The 24,549-nt window shown below is 42.7% G+C and overlaps 1 protein-coding gene across 2 annotated transcripts in view; it reads right to left on the bottom strand.

Annotated features, from left to right (window-relative positions):
* The window catches only part of LOC144170477 (protein unc-13 homolog B-like), a 343,140-nt gene extending 320,552 nt beyond the window's left edge, over nt 1-22,588 (bottom strand). For both annotated transcript variants that reach the window (XM_077700308.1, XM_077700307.1), the window contains exons 1-7: nt 22,368-22,588; nt 12,753-12,782; nt 7,908-8,007; nt 6,509-6,626; nt 3,473-3,596; nt 1,541-1,608; nt 85-133 (exon numbers count right to left, since the gene is read on the bottom strand). In XM_077700308.1, coding sequence (XP_077556434.1) covers nt 85-133; nt 1,541-1,608; nt 3,473-3,596; nt 6,509-6,626; nt 7,908-8,007; nt 12,753-12,782; nt 22,368-22,389 — 511 coding nt within the window. In that variant the 5' untranslated portion in view covers nt 22,390-22,588. The remainder of the gene's footprint in view (nt 1-84; nt 134-1,540; nt 1,609-3,472; nt 3,597-6,508; nt 6,627-7,907; nt 8,008-12,752; nt 12,783-22,367) is intronic.
* Nucleotides 22,589-24,549: the final 1,961 nt, after the last annotated feature.

Genomic DNA, 24,549 nt, shown 5'->3' with positions numbered 1-24,549 from the left:
CTGGTGAGGAACTGCTGCACACTAAGAACATTATATAAGCAGTGTGCCCTTGATTCTCAGTTCACAAGTACTGAGTCAACTCACAATTTAAGGTGTGGAGTGCCCTCTTGTGCTGCTCCCTATATGAGGTCACCTGGAAATTGTAAAAATAGCAAGGCATGACAGCCAGCACTTCATATGCCCGGCCTCACTGAATTTCCTAATGCTGAAGAACAAGGTGCAAAAAAGAAACCGGGATGAGCTCTTGCCATTTCTTACATACTCCCATAACTGAAAAACACAAAACCACTGGCTACAGCCTTTGTTTCTTTTGTTATGCCAGCAGCATCTCAGCAGCTCCCACACCATTTCTCCTCCCACTCAACACAACATGCCTTCATTGGCTAAGACACTTTGCCTTGTCAAAGAAGCCCAACGGGTCACGCAACTTTGCACATCAACATCTCAAGAACACTCTAAACAGCGATATGACAGTCACTCCATGATTTCTCTTATGCACCAGGTGACTTAGCAAGGCTCTGGAACCCACAGCATCAGCATGGCCTGCGAGAAAAAACTTCTCGCCAACTACATTGGTCGCATCGTTGTTCTGAAACACGGGAGCAAAGTTATTTATATGCTATCACATTTAACAAAGACTAGTTGACCCTGCAGGAAACTCAAGCTATATACGAGGCAAGTCTGAAGTGCCATAACCCCTGCAATGCACAGTGACTGGAGTCACTTAACCGTCCGCAACGGGAGATATGTTACACTGCACTAATTCCGAGAAGTTGGCTTGGCTCGGCTCAGCAGTTATTAAAACTCCAGCCCACTCGATGAAGTGAAAAGGGGTGTTGAAACAAGATTCGTTCAAGGAAAAGAAAAAAAGAGGTTAGGACTTTTGAATGACTCTTGCCCACTGGCACTCCACTTTTTCTCCCACCATAGAGCCATTGCTCTTCTGCACATGCATAATTACCAGACATAAAAATTTCCTCTCTTTTAAGGGCTACCACTTTAATTTTACTTTTCTGGGGTTAGTTTTACTATGCTACCGTTTCTAGTCCCATGAACCACTGCCGCACTTGTGTGCCATTGGCTAGCACAAACACATAATAACGATATCCATATCACGTTTCACATTAAAATGCATACTCCTTTGTAGATAAAGTCTTTTGTCATACACTAAACTGGGACACTGCATGCTGCAGCTACACCTGGGTTGTGAAGTGCAATGTTACAGAGGGTCACGAAACAATTCAAACCACCTTGGGTTCTTTTTAATCAGCACCCAAATCTCAGGCACCCGGATGTTTTTGGCATTCTGCCTCCATTAGAACAACAGCTACAACAACAGTAGAACAACAAGACAAGTTCCGAAACCCCGACTGCGTGCCTTTGTTGCAGCAAATGGCCTCTGGTGCAAATGACATTAATTGTCACCATGTGTCAGAAGTACGGGGCCGTTTACTCGGTTTGAGACTGTGTACAGACAAACCAACCGCACAGCTGGGTCAAGCAGCTGCACCACGTGATAAAATAAGAAATTTGCCCTTACCTCCTGGTCCATGATGCTATTGAGCATTTCCAGCTTTTCTTGGAGCTCAGGTGTGTCATCCTGGAGATCTGCACAGGTCAACGTGCGTCAATATGGTGTGTATTCCCTTGGAATGCACCAATTAAGTAATGATGTCACCACTACCAAGGAACAGCCATCTTAACCCTTTCAGCCCTGGTGCCCTTTATTTAGGACATTAACCAAAATTTCCCCCACACATAGAGAACAAGATCAAAACAGCTAGTTTTCGGTGAAATAGTTCTTCAAAGATGCATCTTGCGATAGAGATCGTCATTCTTTGTTTTTCCTAAAGCTGAATACCTAGTTTTATGACATGGCTGTAAATCTTTTTATAAAAACACTTGCACTAGCAGGTTTATTTTTTGTATGTGGGCTCAGCGCTTTCTGAAATTTAGGAAAACAAGCAAAAGAAATTTTCTGCTGGATTTTCAAAGTTTAATTACCGTATGAACCCAATAAGATGTTATCCTTGAAAACCTCTCATTACTTGTAACACAAGCTCGATGTTTCGTATGTAAGCTCATAGGGTCCAAAAGTTAAGGAACATGCACAGAAACCAGTTTTCTGTTGAAAACTGTGAAAACAAACAATTCAGCAATCAGTAACCCATGGTGCACGTCTTTTTTGCTTAAATCAATCAAGAGGAAGCCACGAAAGCTTTCCCATCTGGGCATGCACTCACAACACTTCGAGCACGCAGTACTGCAAGAAAGGCTGCCTTGGGGCCTGACCACGTGGCATTTAGTCACATGTGGTATCTCGCCAAAAGCTAGACAGTGATAGTTAGTTCAGTTCCAGAGGACATGCATTGTTTAAATATTATTCTACAACACCGTAACAAAGTCACGTCAACTACACACTGCCGTGAAAATTCGGCCCTGTGAGGACCAGCCTGAAACACAGTTTGCACATGGGCAGACTGGCTCAGTCATCCAGTCTGTTGTGGGCAGCACGAAGCTAGCAATGTCGTTTCAATGTGTGTAACCCTTTTTGTGAGCTTATTTCAAACTGCCCTTCTTTACTGTGCTAGGTAGTGTACCAGTGGCATCAGAGCACAAGGACCCTCCTTACTTGACAGCCTTTTGCTCTCAGAGGCTGGCTTTGCATACTCACTGTTGCCACACTTTTTAGCATCCAATTGCAACACATAGCCATCTCCTTTACAGCTGCCCCATTTTTCTGACATGCACAATCAATTTTGGCAGCGAAAAAATTAATTGTGATACACACATTAAGCATGCGGGGACCACACGCATGGTACGGTTCCCGCACAATTGCCTAACAGCTGAACTTCTTTTTTTTAACATAACCCAGGGTTTCCTGCTCTCAGCTGTCTCATTCACGTAAGAAAGGCGTTAAGAGCAGCGCGCTATTCTATGAGTGTTGGTGACCTGACTGCTGATGCCACAAGTAAAGGGCTAGCTTGCCCGCACTAGTGTTAACTACGCATCAAATCACCATTAATTGTACGAAAAGTTTACAGTTACAGCTCTCTCATGGACATTTTGGAGATTTTTTTTTTTTTTAGTCAACTGACAATATGGGCTCCTTTAATGTCTGCAGGATTTTGCTCTCACTGTGGCGTGCATCACTAAAGTTGTGGGCACCGCTAATCACTGTGTGGTGCACCCGTAATACTTCGTCCCCCCAGGCATGTGACTTCTATTTTTTCATGCAGACAAACATGAGGCCAGATTATTTTTCAGACACCTCAAAATCAAACCCCTTTCAGCAATAAATTCATTTGACACTAATGAAAAAAGCAGACTCAGGCTTTTAAAGTTGCATTAGTGAGTGGAGTATTTTTCACGTCGTCCTGTTCCAGCAACAAATATCAGTTTTAAATCTTTACGCTTGCGCTAGCAAGGGATTCAGTTGAGGTGCAGTGGCAGAAGAGAACTTAAGCCTCACCGTAGGGAAGTTCGAAGTGAGCTTCGATGAGGATGCTATGCCCGGTGGGGTTCTTGGTGCCACGCACTTCTCCGTCGGCCAGAATGAGCTCCGAGTCGAGAGAAAGCCATTTCCCCTCCCCTACCTGCAGCATTAGGCACACGGAAAATTGGTTGAATGCAACACCCGCAAAGGCACCAGAATTGCAACATAGCATTTGCAAGTGTCCATTCAGAGAAAACGCGAGAGGCTCGCGTGAAAAATCCACCATAACTTGCACACCGGTCGTAATCTCTACCTATCAAGGCTCTTCAGTAAAATACAGGCCCGGGGCAGGAACTATAATACAAATTACCCTTTTGGAGGGTAGCCGCAGAAATTACAAGCCGCACAAAATTAAAAATTTCAAAAGCAAAAAAGGTTTTTATATTAACAAATCTTTAGCTGGCAAGTTTTGATTCCCCAAAACTTGCAATTGCATGTGTAAATGTGAGCGAACTTTTTAGTCAAAGCAATTTGTATCCCTAGCTGCTGGCAATACTAGATATACAGCTGTTTATGATTAGTGTTTTTATTCCTTCAATGTAAATACAAAGTGAATAATAACTCACTTTGAACAATTCCGAGGCATATAATTTAAACGGTTGCAAAAAGTGTCAGCAGCAGCAGCCACAAATACTGCAATAAGAACTCAACTGGCCATTACGAGTAGTAGTTCCCAGTAGACCTTTCTCGGCTTAGCTACAAATTGGGTTTCATTGCATAACACATTGACTGTTGCCATCAAGAGCCCCTGCCCCTCAATGAGATGACCACAGGCAGATGCACCAATTACATTTACAGTAGATAAACCATCAGTTGGGAGTTCCTTCAGCTTTTTCAGTGAGCCAACCACAATGCAGTTCACAGTTATATTAAGTTCATGTGAATGCCAAACAATGGCTCCACGTCTCATGGACCAAACAGAAACTACAGTGTTCACGCTTTTTCTATCAGTTCTGCGCTGCTCTTCTTTTCTTTCCATTTTTTTTTATTAGTGTGGTCCACCCCATGTGCCCTAAAGATAAAAAAGTAATGAACCTTCATGTCAGCTCACAGTATTCACACGCACATGCAAGTGTGTTAGAACACGCTTGCACAAAAAACACTCACCTCACATTGTACATAAAAAATTTGTTTTTTGTTTTGCTGTTTGCTTTCTGCACAAAAAACAAAACTTTTTTCAAAGGGTGCTAAAAAAGCCTTTTTCAAAAAAAAAAAAACTATTTTGCATTTCGCTCACTGAAACAAACCTTTTTTAGCCAGCAAAGTACACCTAAAAATGCGAGTCATTGCCCCCATATCTGGGACACTGCGCCTGTTCCCACCTTCAACGCTTCTTTCTTTGGCGCAGTGGAGTCTGACATTTCACACAGTAAAAGCAAGCTGGCAAAGAAGATTAGGTAAAGCCATGCCAGAATAACTCCAGCCCTTAAAAAAAGAAAAAGCTATGCCTCAAATACTAGAATTGTTCTGCTTCTGGCTGATCTTATTTCTGGAGGTTTTATACCACACCCAATCATATCCAAGTACTATTCACAGCGTGTGAGCTTGACTTCATTTAAATTATGTTAAGCAACCAAGCCCTAGTGTTTGAAAAAGACACAAAGCGGATATGCAGGTAGTATTACAAAAAAGAAAGTGAGTTCCTCGCTTAAAATGCACCCAATGTGTGCGTTATTTTTCACCGGAGAAAAAGACAAGCTTAACTTTCACTACTTGTAATTTCCCAATAGAATCAATTGAGTATTCAAACAATACAATATTCACACATGCTTACGTTGAGCGCCCCAATACCAGAAATGTTCAGCAGATCCACAGGCACATAAGTACACTGCGCAACCTTTATATGCATGAGCCTACTCTGCTACATTTGCTTGGCAACTCCTTCTCCACCCAGGTACTCTCGCACTGTTGAGAAAAGGTAGGTACAACCTACATCAGGAAACGGCCTACTACAGTAAGTTGGTACCCCATGCACTTGCAGTTGTCTCACTTAAAACTTTGATTTACTTATTAATGTACAATGTATTATTGAAACACAACAGTCATGTCTTGTTATTGCTGCTTTAGTCACACACCATATTTATGTACTCATGCCTGGGGCTATTTTATTATCACACAAAATATTATCTGAGTGACCTGCCTAGATCGCAGACCGTGTTGAAATTCCAGTCCTCCTCATGGCGTAGTTTAGTGGTTTTCAATCAAAAATGTACGAGAGGCCTCCTTGTAGATTGAGGAGATAAGCATGTTTGTTTTATGTGCAAGTTCATGCCCAGCTTATTTTTGTCTGAAAAAACCAGCACAAGTGTCCATGCTGTGCCAGGAGACCAAAATGAAGTCAAAGACAACCCTTTTCAAGGCTGGCAGGTCTGACAAAGATCACATGAACCGGGAAAAAAATTCAGATTTTGCTTCTGCCTTGCGTAGAGTGGTATTAGATACACACAATTGTTTTTGTGTGTAGGCACACATCAGCATTATACTACTCGAAACTTGAAAGGTGCATTCCTATTTAGGAAAAAAGGATACATGAAAAAGGGCTTCACGTAACACTAAGCCCTCACAGACTCAAAAACACCATCGCAGACTGTAAAATGCCTTCACACATGAAGGTATGTTCATTAGTAAAAAGCACTAGACTTGTGCTTTACTATTAGTATTTCGTCACTTTTGTTAATGGAACAAAGACTCATTCATAAACAAGGTCCAGCAGCAACCACTATAGTGCCAACATTACTGGCACCTTTCAAGCCCATAGAAGCAGGTGGCTACATTGATCTGCCATGCACATGCAGCCACAGTATTCTTCTCCACTACACCAACACGCAATTTGCTTTGAAGTTTTCACACACCAGTGTCCATGGAGGAAGGAGAGAGAGTGTTGATGGGCGCAGGCGGACAAAACCGTACAAAAACTCAAGTGCAACTGTTTGACCAATGTAGCAGCTAGCTTGCCAAATGCAGGTAGCAGTATTTCTCCAGGAATGTGGAAGCGCGACTCGAGCTTCTCACCTCAGTTGCATATTGGATGCCCATGAGAGGAAGCCACTGGCATCCAATCAGCTTGTCCCAAAGCATCCCCTTGTTCCACACCTCAATCACCAAGCCAGTGTCCATCCTGTTGGTCTCACTGCAAACAAGCGTGGCCCGCTACTCATCACCCAACATCGTGTCAAAAAAAAAAAACGAGCCAGCCGCGACAGTGCAGAGCAATTAAAAAAGACATTTAGGTGATTTTGTCATACTCGTAGATCAGCGCAATCAACTTTCTCGTTTCATTATGTAATGCAAGTCTAGTTGAAGCTGATCACTTGGCAAGAGGTCTTGCCTAGCTGGCCGGTTATACAATGCCTTGCAGATACTTCTTCAACAATGTGCTGTGCCTATTTTTTTTTTTGTATATAAACATTTTCACTTCTAAAGGAGACAGTTAACAACAAGGATTTAGGAAGAGGATCTAAAAATTGTGCACCCCTCCGTCAAACGACGACAATGGTTGAACGAGAAGCTTTCTCGTGACGGATTCTTTGGTTGTCCAGGTTTTCCAAACCACTTTGACCATGTCGAAATCGAGCAATGGGATAGACGCCACTTCATAACACGACGGACCCAGGTTTGATTCCAGCCACCGAAAGAGTTTTTTTTCTTTCACTTTGGCGTTTCCGCATTACAGACGCTAGCAAGGCTACTAAAGCTCCTCCCAGCAGAGAAGGTCACACCCCACAGGTTGATAATGTACACCTTCTTCATGCAAGCTTCAAGATGTTCTAGTAAACTCTGTGGCAACTGCCTTGAAGACTAAAACTCTTTTTTAATATAGATCATGCACCGAGACGTAATTGCATAAACTATGTGCCGAGATGACAGAAATAGTCCAAAGGAATTATAAATTTACACACCCAGTTTCTATTCGCACACTGAAATACATTTTAGAAAGCACTCTTAATTTTGTGTGTGTGTGCGTGTGAAAGCAACCTTTTCTTTATTTGCACACAATGGGGTGCTTCATTTTACTGTTCCTTTGCTTTTCTTTGCCACAGAGATAATTCATCTTTAGGGGCAACAATCACGACGCTTGAGCACACAATCCATGGGCCCTATGATCACTGAAACATTTCATTTTTAATTTATGGGTTGTTTTAGAAGTTATGCATTCTTTTGATGTTTTTAATAATTGCATCTAAAAAGTAAAATGGAGTGAATGACATTAAAAAAGTTAATACAGCTGTAACTTCATAAAAAAATGACAAAACCAGAAGAACTATACATAAAAAGACACAGCAAAAAACTGCAGAACGTTCTGTAACATTTACACGAATGTGAATTCTATTTGTGTGAACAAACGGTGGACATGCGAGTTCATAAAACATGGGGAGCAAAATTAGACTCGACACAACAGGGTGACGCTCACAAGATGAAATCTTGCTCCCAGCTTGGGTTGCTGCCTTTCACTGCTACGGTGGTAGACTTGACATTCTGCAGCTTGAGGTTCACATAGCTGTTGAACTGCCCTGCACATCGACAACAGCGGCAAGGCACGTTAGATCAATCATGCACACGGCAGTACCTTTTCTCCCAATTCAATCCCACCCTGCATACGCAGCAGCTTTTTGGCGAAAATCTTGCAGCTTATAACCTTTAAATAAATTCGAGGTTTCAAGGAATGCAGCGTGTTTCCCGTCAATTATGGTGCCAACAGTACACATCACACGCAATCGAGCTTATTAGTCGGGGCTGAATTGACTAAAGTGTTTAGTGGTTGCTTTTACAGCCTTTTCCAAGTCGTGGCGAGCATGAAAATCGGATTGGGCGTGAGCCAACTACCCATTTGCCAGTAAAGCATACTTCCTTTTTGCTTTACTAAATTTATTCACAAAAGAGGTATATTAAACATAACCATGCTGTTCCTTATTTCCTAGAAAATTTATCACGCGACATTTTTTTTCAGATAGCCAGTAGGATATTGCAGTGACATTACCACAAACGCAATGACGAGTGAATTTTGATAAAGCATAATTAGCTGGAAAGAAAGTATCTGTTTTTCACGACTTGAGTTTTTACAAAACAAAAGTAAATAAAAAACTGGCTTCACTCTTCCAGCCATCTCGAAGCACTTCTGAATACAATAGCCTTCATTATAATTATTCGAAAAAGTAGTGTGACACGAAGCAAGATGAGCTTGGCAAAGAGCACGAAGTCCCTCCCTGTCTCCAAGAGTGGAGGGGAGGACAGCAAAGAACTTCGAGGAAAAAAAGTCTCGATTTCAATTTTTGTCCTTACAACCTGCTAAGGCTACTTTCCTAGTAACTATAAGGCTGTGTATTTCACAAATTGCTGTGACTACTTTAATCCCAGAGTCAACAAAAATCTGTACCATGGGGCACAAAAAGGAGGGTTTCAATTTTGAGGCTCTACAACCTCTTTTTTTCCTCCTCCGTCCTCTCCTCCTTCTTCGAGCTGAATTTAAAAGGACGACAAATGGTGCTGGTTGGTGCTGCCGCATTTGGAATTGCACGGGGTATAACTAAGACGAATGTGGACGATAACGGGATGAAACGATGCAGAAACTTGCAACTGTTTAATAATGCAAAAAGGCAGGGGGACAGGGGTATATATACAGAAACACTGATTTTGCACTTGTGCAACAAATAAAAAACAAGAACAAGAACACAAAATACCTTCATTGATGGGAAACATGTGATTATAGCTGCAAGGCATGTGTGCATGATGCTTCTTGTCTCATGCAAGCTCCCTTTGAATGAAATTGCACTCGTCCTTTCTGCTGTCAGTCTTGTTGTCCAATGATGAGCCCAACTTCATTCAAAGAGAGCTAACATCAGAAAGGAAGCCACATATTAGGCATGCAGCCATCCTCACATGCCTTCAGCAATTACATAGTCACATGTTGCAGTTGCCATTAATGTAGGTCTTTTATGTTGTTATTTTTTGTTTTTGTTTTTGTTTTTGCCACGCAAGCGCAAATAACATACATATTACCCCTATCCGGGATCCCCCTGCCTTTTCGCGTCATAAGACTACAGCAAGTTTGTGCATCGTCTCGTCCACTTTCATCTCAGCTATACCCTGTGCAATTCCAGATGATTCGGGCAGCGTGACAGGGATAGACACAATAAAGAGTCCGATAACTATTCTCTCTTTTTCAAAGGGGCCATGCAGACAAAAGCCCAAGTTTGGTTCATTTGAAAGATTGCCTCGTTAGAACCATACTGACACCACTTCTAAAGTACACTTCGCTCAAATAAGCTGTATAATTAGGAAAAAAAAGGAAACGGCCATGCGACCCACTAGCTCATTTCCTGCAACAGAACCTATGATGTCATATGCCCAGTAGTTCCATTGGCCTAGGCCGGCGAAAGCAAACGCAAATTAGGCAGGGCTTATAAGCTTGCCGAACGAGCCATTTGCAATTAAATGTAATGCATATTCATTTTACAGCAGCAAGAATGGTGGGGTAAGCAATGAAAGTAAAAAAATACACGTATACATAGAAGTACCGATGTGCAATGCTGTTGGTGCTGGGTGCATTATGCTTGTTTTAGCTGCACAGAATTCCTTCCTTTGGAGTTGTCTTACACGACACTGGCCGACTGGCATAAGCAACGTTGTCTTACATGACCCTGTTTGTTGAGCATACCCAATGTTGCACGAAACGATTACTTTGTACGGTAACAACAAGAGCCTAATGGTGCACTGGAAATTCTTTTGAATACCCACCCATGTGACTTCGTGGCAGATGTCACAAAAACACACGATTTGGTGGGAGAATCAAAATTTTATCCTAAATTGCCTAACTTGATTAATTTCTCCGCGAGTACGGCATCATTTGATGAGATCTTTCGAATAAAACAAATGTATTTTGTCTACATGGCCCCTTTGAACAGACTACACTTAAACTGTCGGTACAAGTCTGCAGCAAATCAAAAGTGTGGTAAGGACCGATTCCCTGTCCTTACAACATGGAAGCCCTTGTAACTCCACTATCTTTTTCTTACACATCTCCTCAGACCCTTACATATCCACATCATGCTATAGACAATTTTCAGATGGGGGCAGACTTAGCACCGTATTTATACAAATAAAAGGCAAGTTTTTTTTCCAAATCCGTAGTCCCAAGGCCATACCTCGCCTTGTATTCGAAGCTCAGTATATGTATATATATAGTATATATATATGGTGATTTTTTTTACTCTTTAAACTGCACCCTTGCCTTATAATCCTGACCGCCTTATAATTGAATAAATACTGCATCTCGATTACGGCCACATTACAGACAGATCAACAATGGTACGAAACATACCACCACACAGCCATATCTGCCATGGTGTGTAAACAGCTGCTTGGCAGCCCTTCTCTACAGCTGCAGTGTGCAGAAATGTCTCCACAGCTGCTGCTCAACAGCTGCGCCGACATTTGGCTCTATCATTGTTACTGCATTCAATACGTGCACACTATGCGTTCTCCCAAAATGATGGCCTTATCAAGAGCATACTGCAAATACTGAGGCAATAACCCATGCATTTGCTATCTTTTATAAATCATAATTATAGGATAAGGCAGTCAACCATCCGTGGCATTAGTGCAAGGCAACTGATAAATATCAGCAGAGTCTCTGGGGCATTTGCTCTTGTCAAAAATTCGTACAAACTATGGAAGAAAACACACTAGAATTCATGGAAGCAACTTGCTGGAATAATTTGCATGCTAAAGCTCAAAACCTTGCTTCGTTTGTATTGTTTAAAAAACGTGTCAAGAAACATCTTATGTTTGAAAATTACATGTGATAGCATGCTCTTTGTTCTTCCTTCGTTCCTTGTTTCCTTTTTATTTTATTTTTTGCTGCAATTGCCACTGCCAACTTGTTATAAAATTGTAGTATTATTTGTTTTTCACCCTTTAATAACATTGTTGGGTCCCTGTGTACATTGTATATGTATGTTTTTTTTGTTTAAATAAATAAACTTCAAACTTCAAATAAGACCTCTCAACAAGCAGGCCTCCAAGTGAATGGAGCTCCTTGTGAATGGATGAGATATTGCAGTTGTCTGTGATGTAGAATGAGATTTTTTGACAGCTAGGACTCCTAAATGCTTAGTTGTAGGTGGGGAACTCAAAAACTTTAAATGAAGCGCACAGCTAGAGCAAATCGACAATCTTTTATGTGCTGTTCTCTTTGCAGCTCGCATAATGCACATGTTATGCGCAACCCATGCACACTTTCTTTTTCACTGTAATCAAATTAGGGCTTTTGTCTTTGTTTTTGTCCTGTGTGACAATCATCTGTCAAGCCTTGATTTCATAAAAAGCTTACGAGCTCGTCTACAGCAATTTTGACTCACTACGATGGGCAACTGGTACACCTGCACTTATTTTAGCAGGGAATAAATTTTCTTTTTCGTTCACCTGTACTGTTTGCTATGAAAATTGAATTTTCGTTCGGAAGGACATGTTCAGGTAGGTACACAAACTGACAAGAGGTTGCCTTTCCCCAAACAAAAATGAAAAGATTTGTGGGAAAAAAAAAACACAGGAAGTCAAGCACTTAAATAAAGTTCTATGAGTGATGAGACATGATCGTTAATGTCGCAAAGTGGAAATTTAAGTGCTTGAATCGATTAAGTTCTGTAAGTGAAATCTAATCAATGCTGTATGCCGTAATTGCTCTCCTAAAGTAATTCTGCCTCACATTTCAGTGCAGTACATAGCACATTTGAATATATTATGAATTCAAATGCAGAGCATTGTACAATCACGCACACTTAGGTATTGCTTAAATGTCAGTGTACTTAAACCTTGAATGTGTACGCATGCATTTTCATGGAAGCACATGGCTACTAACATGAGCAATAATAGCGTAATTAACAAGGATACTTTGAAGTCGCAGTATTTGTTGCATTTTCGAAGGCCATCACAATTACCAGGACCGGGTGCATAGCCACACACATAACTGAAATATTGTTGAGATATTGAACAGTTCAAGTCTGATTTAAAAGTAAAATGAGCACAACATCACAACCGAACTCGCCACTTAAATTTGAGGCCCGATTCAGCTCACTTTTGTGCTGGGCCTTCCACAGTGCATCAGTTGTGCAGTATAGTTTTTTAAGACGATACTCCTTCTCGGACTCAATAGATGCTGAAATTTCTGTCTGTCTGTCCATCTGCCAGTCAGCCGAATCAGCCGAAAAAAAAATATCTCGGCAGTAGATTGTGGGAGAAACAATTCCTGGATGCTTACCTGTCGTCCCTGTGAACCTCGCTCCCCTTACTGAAAAATGAGTGAAAAACAAAAGAGAAAACACTTAGACAGCAGAAAATGCAGCTTGCCCTTATTCTATAGCACACAAACTACATGGCACCAAAGATTCACAGCAGGTCATGGAAACATGCAAATGTTCAGCCTGGCCACTCGTTGCCTTTATTTCTATCGAAACCAATCCCCATGGCAAGTCCCATTTCAACGTACCGACTATGAACACCAAGGAATTAAGTAAGAGCAAGCACCCTGCCTATTATACTCGACAAGTTTGACAGGAAACAAATCGACATTGTATGGTTAAATTATAAGGTATTTTAAATGTATTAAAAGCACGATAAAATGTGCTTGTACTTCTGGGAACACTTTTTTTTCCCCAGATAATAAAGCTCGCGATACTTGTATGGTGAAAGTACATGAACGAAACCCTTTTCTTGCACTGGCTTTGTCTGTCACAGTTCATGTATATGTATATTTTTGTGCTGTGCCCTGTATATGTACTGTTGTCGTGCCGCCAACCTGATTTTATTGTATTTTCATTTTATATTGCTCTGACATTTGAACAAAGTGTATTCTATACATATACTCTGCTAGTGCTAGAGCCATTCACTGCTTGACGGGAACAGGGAATCTGTGAAGCCATTTATTGCAGCTTTTATCCTTTCCCCCTTTTTCACTTCTATCAACCTTTGAGTAAATATAAACTCTGTTCTGTTCTGTTCACAACACGGACCACCAACTCTACAACATTATATCTAAAATAGCAGCATGTTAGACAAGATCTTGCAGCAAAACATACAAGAGAGGCCCTAAATACTAATGAGAGAGGTGATGGAAACATGCACTTCCCAGTAAAGCTGACATTATTATTAGGACATCTGCAATAAAAACGTCAAGTATTTCGAACAATCACTGTGGAGAGAAATAACATTTAAAAGAAAGTTGTAGCCGTAACTACATTTTTACATACTGGATTTTTGTGAGCTTCAAAAATATATTTTGAGTTCCAGATAATTTCTTTGGATGTACAGGTGCCATCATAAGTAATTCGAACAAGGATTTGTGATTATAACAAAGTATTTGTCTTACTGGCTTTTATGACAGAATTACCAGTTCACGGGGAGCTTTTTCTATTATAGAGGACTTCTTTAAACGCACACCATTGCAGCCAGGCAATTTCCAGAAGAAGAAATCCCTGTAAATCTACGAGACCCTGGTCCAATTTCTTTTGACAGCACCTGTACATAAAGGCTTAGTATATGTCCACTCTTCTCTTGTTTCTGCTAAATAAGCACGTCATTTCTATCATACTCTAACTGTGCTGCCTCTTTTAAGCATCACATAATCACTGTAGCATAGCCAGTCTATTTATGTGCCACTGTGATGGCTTTCGTGCTAGCACCCCACGAAAGTTTGGTGTTTTGGCAACAGCTTGATGTGGCCCAGTTGGTTCAACATGATCACAGGGTCTAAAGGCGCAAGAAAAACGAGCAAGACACTAGTGGTCCCACATTGTTTGTGGTAACTAAATACAATGAACAGCACACTTATTTGTCAAGCTCGCAGAGAACAATGTTCTAAAAGCCATGAAGAAACCAGCTTTCAAAGAGCATGAAGAGGATAGCTACCAAATTGGTTTACCCAGAATCATCATCATCATTAACGACCCGCCGCGGTGGCTCCGTGGCTAAGGCGTTGCGCTGCTGAGCACGAGGTCGCGGGTTCGATTCCCAGCCGCGGCGGCTGCTTTTCTGATGGAGGCGAAAAGCAAAAACGCCCGTGTGTACGAGATTTCGGCGCACACTAAAGATCCCCAGGTGGTCAAAATTAATCCGGAGCCCTCCACTACGGCGCGGCTCATCGCCTGCGTTGCGTCAGCGCGTTAAACCCTACTATCAATCAAATCAATCAATCAACATCATTATCAACTTATCTAAGTCTATTGCAGGACGAAGGCAGCTCCCAAGGACCTCCAACCGCTTGTGTCCTTTGCTGCCCGAGTCCATTCTTCACCTCCCAATTTTCTTATTTCATCCCTCCATGGAGTTATCTGTCAACTCCCACTTCTGGTCCCATCTCTCGGTGCCACTCAGCTGCCCTGGTGGTCTACCTGTCAGCATTTCGTCTCACTACATGGCTCGCCCAAGTCCGTTTCTTTTTCTTAATTTGAATAATGATATCTTCCACTCTAGTTTGTTCACTGATCCAAGATGCTCGCTATCTGTCCCTAAACATTACCCCTATTGTCCTTTGTTCCATGGCTCATTAGGCTGACCCAAGCTGTCTTTCCAAATGGTTAGTAAGGCACCAAGTTACTGCCCCATAGGTCATCACCAACAATATTCTTTGGTTGTATACCAATCTTTTCAGTGATGGAGGTAGTCTACTATTTATTAATTGAGTGCGTTTGCCGAACAAACCCCAGCCCATTCCCATTCTGCGCCGTATTTCCTTTTTATGGTTGGGATCAGCATTGACAACCTGTCCAAGATGGGTGTTCTGAACACTTGTTCTGGCATTTTGTTACCTAGGGTGGAGAGGGTGCTCCTTGCAAGCTTTTTGAGAGCAGGTCTTAAAACAACTTCTGCTTGTGTTCTCCCGACTGGCTGAAAAACACTATCTCATCCTATGACACCAAGAATGATAGATATGCCAGGGCCTCTGGACCATGGCAAATGAGCTTTATGAGTGTTCACTATTGCACTATAATGCTAACCCTAGTCACTTAAACAAAATATTAAAGGACTGACTTAGCATGTCCTTGTCATTTGTTTTCTGTTATAACTGCAGAGACCGAATTCCAGCAACAAGCAACAAAAATCAAAGATTCAGTACTTAAACAAAAATGAGTGACACACAGGATAGCTGGACAAATCTGCCTTATTTCACATCCATAGCAGCTGATCCTAGCGCAACAGAGGCCAAATGTTTCTTAGCATAAAAGAGTAGCTAACTCAAAGGGTAACAGAATATACAAAGTATTGTTAGTAAAGGCGGTTTGGCACACTATGTGCTGGCTCCAAAATGCAAATAGCCATTTATGTTTGAAAAAAATTTTCCACGTTGATAAAAGTGTCACTGTTTTTGGTTTTGGTCTGCCTCATCATCTTAAGGGGCCAGATGGATCTTTGGGGCCGAAAAACAGTAAAAAAATCCTTTTCAAAACAATGGCATTTGGAATTCACAGCAATTTTTCTATCAGTCTGCAAATTTATTCATCAAAAGGCACTATATTTTATTGTAAATAGCATTTTCAAGTGCACTCTACAGCTCAGTCTGCACAGAATTCGGTGGTGAAACGGCACTTTTCTTGCAACGTGAAGCAAGCATTTCACCGTCGGATATCTTGGCACCCAGAGCAGGTACAACCGTAATTTTTTTTTGCTTCTGATACCTAAATGTGTAGAGGACACAACGTTGGAAACAAGTGTTTCAAATGGAGGCCTTGGAAAATTATTATTTTGTTCAATTGACACCACCAGTGAGCCATTTCTGTCAGAGCACGGGAGGAGTGAAGCTCTGCAGTGCGTGTGATATGACCAAAAATAGCTGAACCAAAAAAGTTCTTCAATGTTGTATTCTTTAGTCATTTGTCTGCCATTCTGTATGGAGTGGTTATTTTGTAATTGTGACCCAAAATAATGGCAATTAACCATTAATTATCTAGCCATAGGTAATTATCTAAAAAACCTAAAACGCAAAAATCTAATTACATATTTGAATTCAGCCCAAAAAACTTCATAATGCTGTGCAGCTTCATTAAAATTGGTTACTAAATAAAAAAAAATAGCTCTAAGACCAGTTTGCCTCCTTAAGACGTAAAAATATAGGGCATGCAGTAGCGTACGCTGGATATCAACCTCCCATGCAGCCAATCTGTGCCCATGACCCCAAGAACCGCAAAAGGAAACGGCCACTGATTGCCGCGACCCAATTACGCCACGACTTGGCTTCCGGCAAAATGAAGCATATGTCGCACTAAATAAGTTCTGCCCCAAGCATGTGCCACAGGCAGGAAATCCTGTCCTTTATGAAGGAGCCCCAATAGCAGATGATAGCTACAACAAGCCACTTCTAGAAATCACGAGCAGACAGCCTGCATCTGCTGCTATCTGAAAGAACCTCTACGCAGGAGAAAGGTCAAGAAAATTAAATTTTTTGTAGCAGCACATTGTAAAACACATTACATATTACATCCTTCTCAAAAGTGATTACTTTGTCTCTGGTACACAACATCACGCTTAGGTATTCTGATGTGGTTGTGGATTTGTTGTCATGTCCAGACCAGCCTGCAATCAACAGGAAACAAACTAAGCTATGCGATGATTGCTAGACTGCTGCTAAGGACACTTCATGGTTTATGGAGACAAATTGCACGCGGCAAATGTCTCTTTGTGTGCCCATTAAATTTTGTAGGACTGTGACAAACAAGTGCAGTCTAACCTCATTATAACGAACACAGATATAGCAAACAATCGGCTGTAGTGAACTAACTATGAACTTCTGTTGGTTACGCTTCATTTCAGTGACAGTTATTCTTTTTATAACGAAACTAAAACCGCGACAGCTGCATGCGATATCGGCTATAATGGAAAACTTTTCGTTCAAAACTCTTGGTTTGCGTGGGGCTCAAACTCGAAAGCCAGCATAAAAAAGCAAAATTAAAAAATTAGAGGATAACGCTTTCTTAATAGTTTGTAAAACTATCAAAGTAAAAAAAAGCCCTATCGTGCGTGGACACTGTGAAAAACTTCACCCTGCTCAGTGCTATAAAAACCCACCAGGAAAATAACTTATCTTCTTCAAATAAACAAGAATGCAGGCTTGTTTTGTCAAACGAACTTTGTTCTGCTGTAAATTGTTCTTTGTTGTTCTTTGTAATTTGCTCTTTGTTCTTTGTTCTGCTGAACCTCATTATCTGGTCCATTTAGCTTGAAATGACAAAAGAATACAGGTAAGGATTACCTGTATGCTTCGAAGCCTGGAATAATGCGTTTTTGCAACAATGATTGTTGCGCGAATCAGGTTGGTGATTCGTTAGAGCCAATTTTTACTTATACAGCTACAATGAATATCGGTTATAAGGAACTAATTTACTGACCCAAAACTACTTCGTTAAAACGAGGTTCGGCTGCAGCATGTATCTTTTTTTTTTTTTCACCGCATCATTAACAAACAATATCAATGCAGTTTCGTAGCAAACGATTCCCACATCAGTTCACAATTGCAAGTACCCTGAAGACACAAATCAGCTAAAGAAACAAATCAGCCATGTCTGAGCTTCTTTGCCGATTGAAATGCTCCCACAACAGTTCTGAGACAAATTTCACAAATGAAGCATCCTCAAGCACCACGAGGAATTCACAGCAGTGATCGCTCTCGAGCGAAGCTAGTATGGAGAATTGAAGCTAACATGATCAAACTGGTCGTCTCCTAAGCAGTTGTGAGCAACTACATGCAAGAGCTCAAATGGCAAGAAAAACTGAGTAAAAAAAGCTACTACTATACTGGGCGCTATGCTGCTGTACAGAAGAAAAACTGAGGACTGAAGTGTTGTAGGCATTTCTGTGCTGCTTTAATGGATGCTTGGTAAGTGCCAAAAGCCCCCGCTCGTAAAGCGGAGGGCTGTAAACCGAGCCGCAGCGCCCAGAAGTGATCAATAAAAGCCAACTGCCGTAGAAAATTCCCCGAACCATTTTCTGCACCCAACAATAGCTCCACTCAGTGGCAGTCCATAAACAACACTGCTGAAATTGCAGTTTGCAAGATCCTTTTCTTCTGCAAACTAACCCCATTTGCTGTGGCCAATGAGGCGGGGATCAACAGCAACGATAAAATTGGGCTTCCAGCATCCCCAACTAAGGCCGTACATGGACTAAGCACCCTTAACCAAGTAATCAATCCGACTTGCTTAATCTGCAATCTGCCTGTCATGACAGTGGTTAGAGTTGTTAAGCATTTATGAGATACTGTTGCTGCAGCATGCTTAAAAGCCCAAAAATCCTGACAATAATAAAGACGCACCATTTTAAAAGTTTTCTTTGTTTTATTTAATTCATTGCTTCTCTCCATACACTTAGATTTTATTAATTAATGTTGAGGGTTGAAGAAGCAACTGTATCTAAGACTTGAAATTGACTGTGATTATGTACGCTGCTACGAAGTGCAGCAGAGTGAGACATGCCAAGGAGTATTTCATTCAGACACATTTGGAGGAGGAAATATGTAGCAGACAAACTTCACAAGACACACAATGCCACTGCATTTAAACAAGTGCCGTGCAATTAAAATCAATAAACCGCTCTTTTATGAAAAGAGCTCCAGATCCCCCGAGCTATTTCTACAGATCGTCTGGAAACACGCTTGTTTGCTACAGCAATAAAAAAAATTGACCTGATGATAACACAAACGTAGAGCCCTGACAGTGCGGTTCAACGTGCCTTCTGCAATTGACGTAGCTACCGGCACAGCAAATGCTTCAAGTTTCTACAACGTGCTCTAAGCTCGCACAAGGAGAACAAAGATAGCTGCCATGGTGATCCATTTTTGTCTCTCGCACCCATAAGGGCCAAAAAGAAAAGCACAAGAGCATACACTCTGGAACTTTATTATAAATAAATGTTACAATTACCACAAACTGTCATCACTATCGTCTCTCCCAGGGCCACATGACCGACGACAGTTATAGTTGCAACTCCTCAATATCATTACAATTTTCGTTAACATTTATCATTACCACGACCCAGACAGTGGCATGGTCATATGAACAGCTGGCATTTTCCCTATAACAGCTAACAGTATACAACTGATATTCAACCTTGCTAACTGGTCTTCAGAGGCTTTAATTCGGGCCAAATGTTTAGTGGCAAATGGTTCGTCACTCCTGCAAAGCAATACGGGTGTTCTATTGCACTTTTCACTGACTGATCACTGAATGAAATTAATCGTTGACAATTGGCACTAGTCCATCGGCTAAATCATCGATTACATTGACACTAACCACGAGAAGAAGTAGCTTTCTAAATGGGAAGTTCTCAGAATGCTGTTGCTGTGAAACGAAGCAAGTGTACTGTGAAAGGCTGTGTCAAAGTACCACCTGTTAAAATGAACTGTCTCATGGAGTTTTGACACGGTCAAAACATCGGCAGTGACAGTCGTGGGTCATTGAATTGAGAAACCGCTGCAGTAAGAGTGACTGCAGCCACATATGGAGAAAAATAAGCGGCGTGCGCACACACACACATGCCTGCCTACCTGTTTGCTACAGCCAAAAAAACTTAGTTTCGCACAGAGTCCAAAGAACTCGTCACAGAATCAGGTATGGACCAAGCGTCACTTTATGCATGGTCAGTGCAATTTCATGATCGAAGGAAATGGCTTGTGTTGCCTGTATAAAAAAACTGTGCTATACAGTGATGCCTTATGGGAAATTTTTAGTAATTATACAACAAAAACGCTTCATACAGCATCCCATCACTCCCCATGCTGCATGTAGTCTGCGTAAAACATAGCCATGTGAACCTTGCCACACGTGAGCACACAAATTCGCTAACTATCAAATGGTGGTGCAGGTCATCCATAACAGGAAGGTGTGATGCAGTCAACTGCTTGGGTGTGTGTGTGTATATATATATATATATATATATATATATATATATATATATATATATATATGTGTGTGTGTGTGTGTGTGTGTGTGTGTGTGTGTGTGTGTGTGTGTGTGTGTGTGTGTGTGTGTGTGTGTGTGTGTGTGTGTGTGTGTGTGTGTGTGTGTGTGTGTGTGTGTGTGTGTGTGTGTGTAAACCTGCCTGTATCATTTTTCAATTCATATTTTCGTGTATGTGTTCCATTTTATTCCAAGCTGTCCGTTTAAATGGTGTTTTGCATGTCGTTTAATTCAGGCAACGCTTTATGCGTGAATAAAATTAGGAATAAAATTAGTAAAATTAAGGTCTCCACGCTCATAAAGCATATATTTGCAACACACGCGTGCCAAAATTTCACTGATCGGTTAGAATTATATATTCATCAGAGAAACTGAACAAAGCATAGATTTGTCAGTGGCGCATTGAAGTAGCCCGCGCATCGAAGCAACGGGTACAGCGCTACAGTACGCTGCAGGTGAATGCGAGAGATCCGGAATTTTTTAAATAGAACTCGCGCGCGTCTCGGGCCCCAACGAAACGTCGCGGGTCGCGCATATAACAATGCGCTGGGTTCTGCGCATAAGTCCAAACGCACGAAACAATCGGTCGAGCGTAAAGTGCAAAGGAGAAAAACTGCGCGCCGTTTGCTAGCTCGCTGTACGTTGCATAACCAAAGCAGCATCAGCAGCGCATAGCCTTCCCAATCGCAGTCAGCCAGAGCAGTAGGTTGCAAGGTGCCTCCGTGCCCTAGACGACCCAGCGGGCCCCAAAAATAGTTTCGGCTCAATATCAGCGAAGCACCGGGTCGGCAGAAATTTCCTAGCACGTCGCTAGCTCGCTCCGCCGGCGCCCTAACGGAGGCCACCTTGTGGTTTGCTTTCCCTCAAAACAACACGCACCACCGTGCCGGCACGATCGATGGCGAGCCGACGAACTCTGCATGCGAGTCTGATTAAAACCGCACTACTGCTACGTCTACGACCCGAACAAATGCAGCGCCGAGGAACGTAATTGCCCAAGGAACGCTTACGGTGTACCAGCGACTACGTTCGCCAGTCGAAGTGAGAATGTCGGTCGACTTTCGTAAGCGATGCAAGCGCGCGCTTTTGCGCGAGAGGTGGCCAGGGAGCATGCTTGCACGCATCCCGGAAACGATTTGGCGCAAAGCACCCGCTCCTTTGCATTCAACGCTGGGATGACGGCAGTGCGAAGCGACGATTATATTCGAACGAGCAAATTACTGTCTCTGTGAAGCAGAGCACCGCGCTAACGTTAATGCACACGCGTTTGACGCAACAGAGCACGCGCGCACACACCTTGCACCTGTTTCCAGCGCCGCGTTCCCATGTTTATTTGGGCGCCGACGACCGAAGAGATAGGCCGGCGATCACGACGCTAATTCCCACTCGCTCCGTTACAAGTATTCCGCGCGTGAACTAAGGAAACACCTCGGAACAGTTTGTGCCGCGCGCAACGTATCTAAAGTTTCCCACTTCCCTGGCAATTAATATGCGTGGTGTTTACCGCATACGTAAATAATGAGAAAGCGAACTTTCATCGCCTAGCCTCAGGGTTGACACACTCCTCGCACGGGCCGCACGAGAAACGGGAGAGTGCGCGACGAAACGAAAATAAGCGGCCAAAATTTTATCGCCTTCCGCGTATCAGCGCCAGCGCGAGTTTCGATTGTCGGGTGTGGATAGCGAGTCGTCCCTCAACGTCACTTTCATCCCGCGCCTCGGTTTGCTCCCCACGTCTCCCCCAGCATCCCAAAGGGGAAAGACGAGGACGGGTTCCTCGGCCGCGGGGCCGCTCGCGCCGATGTTTGTCAACACGACGTCGCACCGGCAGTTCGGCGGCTCTGCCGCGGCTGAGAGGGGGAACAGCGCAGGCCGCGCGCGAGCGTTGTTAGGCCTAGGATGAAGCAGAAGCCAAATCGAAACTAACTCACCAGTAACGCAGAGAAGCGACATGTTGTGGTTTGGCTAACCATGGATGATGCCGTGGGGATTCGGAGGCTTCGGCGCGGGTTGGAGGAGGGTCAGAGAGGGGAACGGCGCGCACAGCGGTGTACTTCCGAGCTTGCTTCGTGGCACGGACTACATGGCAATCTATGCGTGGGCGAAAAGGAGCACTCAACTGTAGCCGCCACCATGCCGCCCATGCGCTGCGGTCGAGCCCAACGGAGCGGTGACGTCAATGGGCGGCCGCTCTCATTTTCACAGCTGCGGGGGTGGGAGCACAGAGCGCAGTGCGCGCGCGCGCTGCTGCGCGTGATGTTCGAGAAAGTGGCGGCACAGCTCAAGCAGGGTTAAAAATAAACAGACACGAAACCCTGTTTGCATGTTTCGGCAGCGAAGCTGCTAAGAACCAATGAAAATAATATTAAAAATGAATAAAAGATGTGCTTTCAATTTCAATTTGACAATGCTTTATTTACGAACGTATTGGCTGGGGCGCAGTGCAAAAAAACAAAAACAAATAAACGTTCGCTTCTAATTTGCGATTTAGTTAATTAGTAATTTATTTAATTTCGTTTTATTGATTTATTAAATTTGAATAATTATTTAGTTCATTTTATTTTATTTCGTTAATTATTTAGTGATTAGCTCGCTAAAACATGGAAAGACTACGGTTGTGTCCTATTAGGCAAACATGGAACTGTTCGTTCCATGGAGGCTTCGTGTTATTTGAATTAAACGGATTATTCATGATACCTGCTGAGCTAAAGCTTCCCACGCTTATGCAGTCGTTTAAGCAGTTCAACGTCACATTATTTGTTCAGGGATAGTTCCGATAAAGGCGGAGTTAGAGCCGCTTTCTGTAACCATACTGCTCCCAAATAATCCCGTGCACTGACACCGGATACGAATTCCAAATTTCTTACTGCTCCACGGTGAACTCATTATGACAAGTAAATGAAACTCTGCGTACTGATAGAGTCGCGTTTCAGCCAATCGCGCTGGAAGATTCCAAGATAACAACGTTAGATTGAGAGCTACACAGCATTCGCGGGAAAGTTGGCTTTCCCGCAAAACGTGTTCTGCCGGTGGGACACGACATGAACAAATCCCGTGGAGACAGCCACACGTAGCTTCGCTTTTCAAAAATTTACAGCGTCGACTGCATTCCGAGGGCATCTCGTGCCTCGTCAATCTCGTACGTCGGATCTCCGGCGCAATATCAGTCGCGTGTCGCATCCCGCTCACATTGCACAGGGTCATATCTGGCACAGCTGTTTCACGCGGGTCGTGTTCGAAATGCTCGCGTTGAAAAATAAAAATAAAAGGTTTATCAGGAACTAAATGAGTAAGGCCTGGCAATAAAGTACATGGCTTGCGGTAAATGCGCGCGCTTGCAGTTGAGCGTTACATATCTTTTGACAAGTTCCCATATACCAGTTATGGCGCCCCGTGGTGATGCTTTAATCTTTGTGACTATCAAAAATAAGGCGACCTACGCAAAACGAAATACGCCAAGGCTGCATTCGGTCACGCGAAAACACTTCATTGAATTAGTCACTTGTCAAGCAAATTTTCAATTTAGCGCACATACTCAAAAAAGTATAGAGGTCGATTGTTGCAACGGACATTGGATTGGTCGTGTGACAAACGTTCTACCTCCCTTTTTGTGGGAACCGCGTTTGTTCCATCCCTCTCTCCAATTTTTCTCTTTTTTTCCCCTCTTTGTTTAGAGACCGGTCCGGCCTTTTTGTGATTCTGTTCACAGTTCAGTCCATTTCAGTAGAGCTTTGGGGGGAGTTGGGGAAAGGATTAGCGGGAGAAACTTGGGTGGAGTCCTCTTTCCAGGGCCCCAGAGACGTGTACCCCGGCCCAGGCCCTGTCAATCAGCTGGCGCTGGTCTTCCAAGGCCTCGCTGTACAGAGTCGCCTCCCATGTTTCTAGTGAATGGGGTGTATTGTTCTCGGTTTACCATTTTGTCGGTTTGTGCTCTAATTTTTTTATGTTTTTAATGTGTAGATTAGAGGACAGGAATTAAATGGGATTAAATGGGCAGTTCCATACGGTGTGGAAAAGGGTGGCTTTTTCGTTTCATTGAAAACAGTTCTCACTAAATCTGCCTGGCAACATAAGCGCCAGCCTTGATTTGTGTGGGAATGCGTTTGTTTGTAT

This window comes from Haemaphysalis longicornis, unplaced genomic scaffold (genome assembly GCF_048455015.1).
Source record: "Haemaphysalis longicornis isolate Haplotype H1 unplaced genomic scaffold, Haemaphysalis longicornis Haplotype H1 scaffold_2, whole genome shotgun sequence".
NCBI classification, from domain to species: Eukaryota; Metazoa; Arthropoda; class Arachnida; order Ixodida; family Ixodidae; genus Haemaphysalis; species Haemaphysalis longicornis.
The sequence above is the reverse complement of the archived record's forward strand: the minus strand, read 5'-3'. Positions and strand labels throughout refer to the sequence as shown.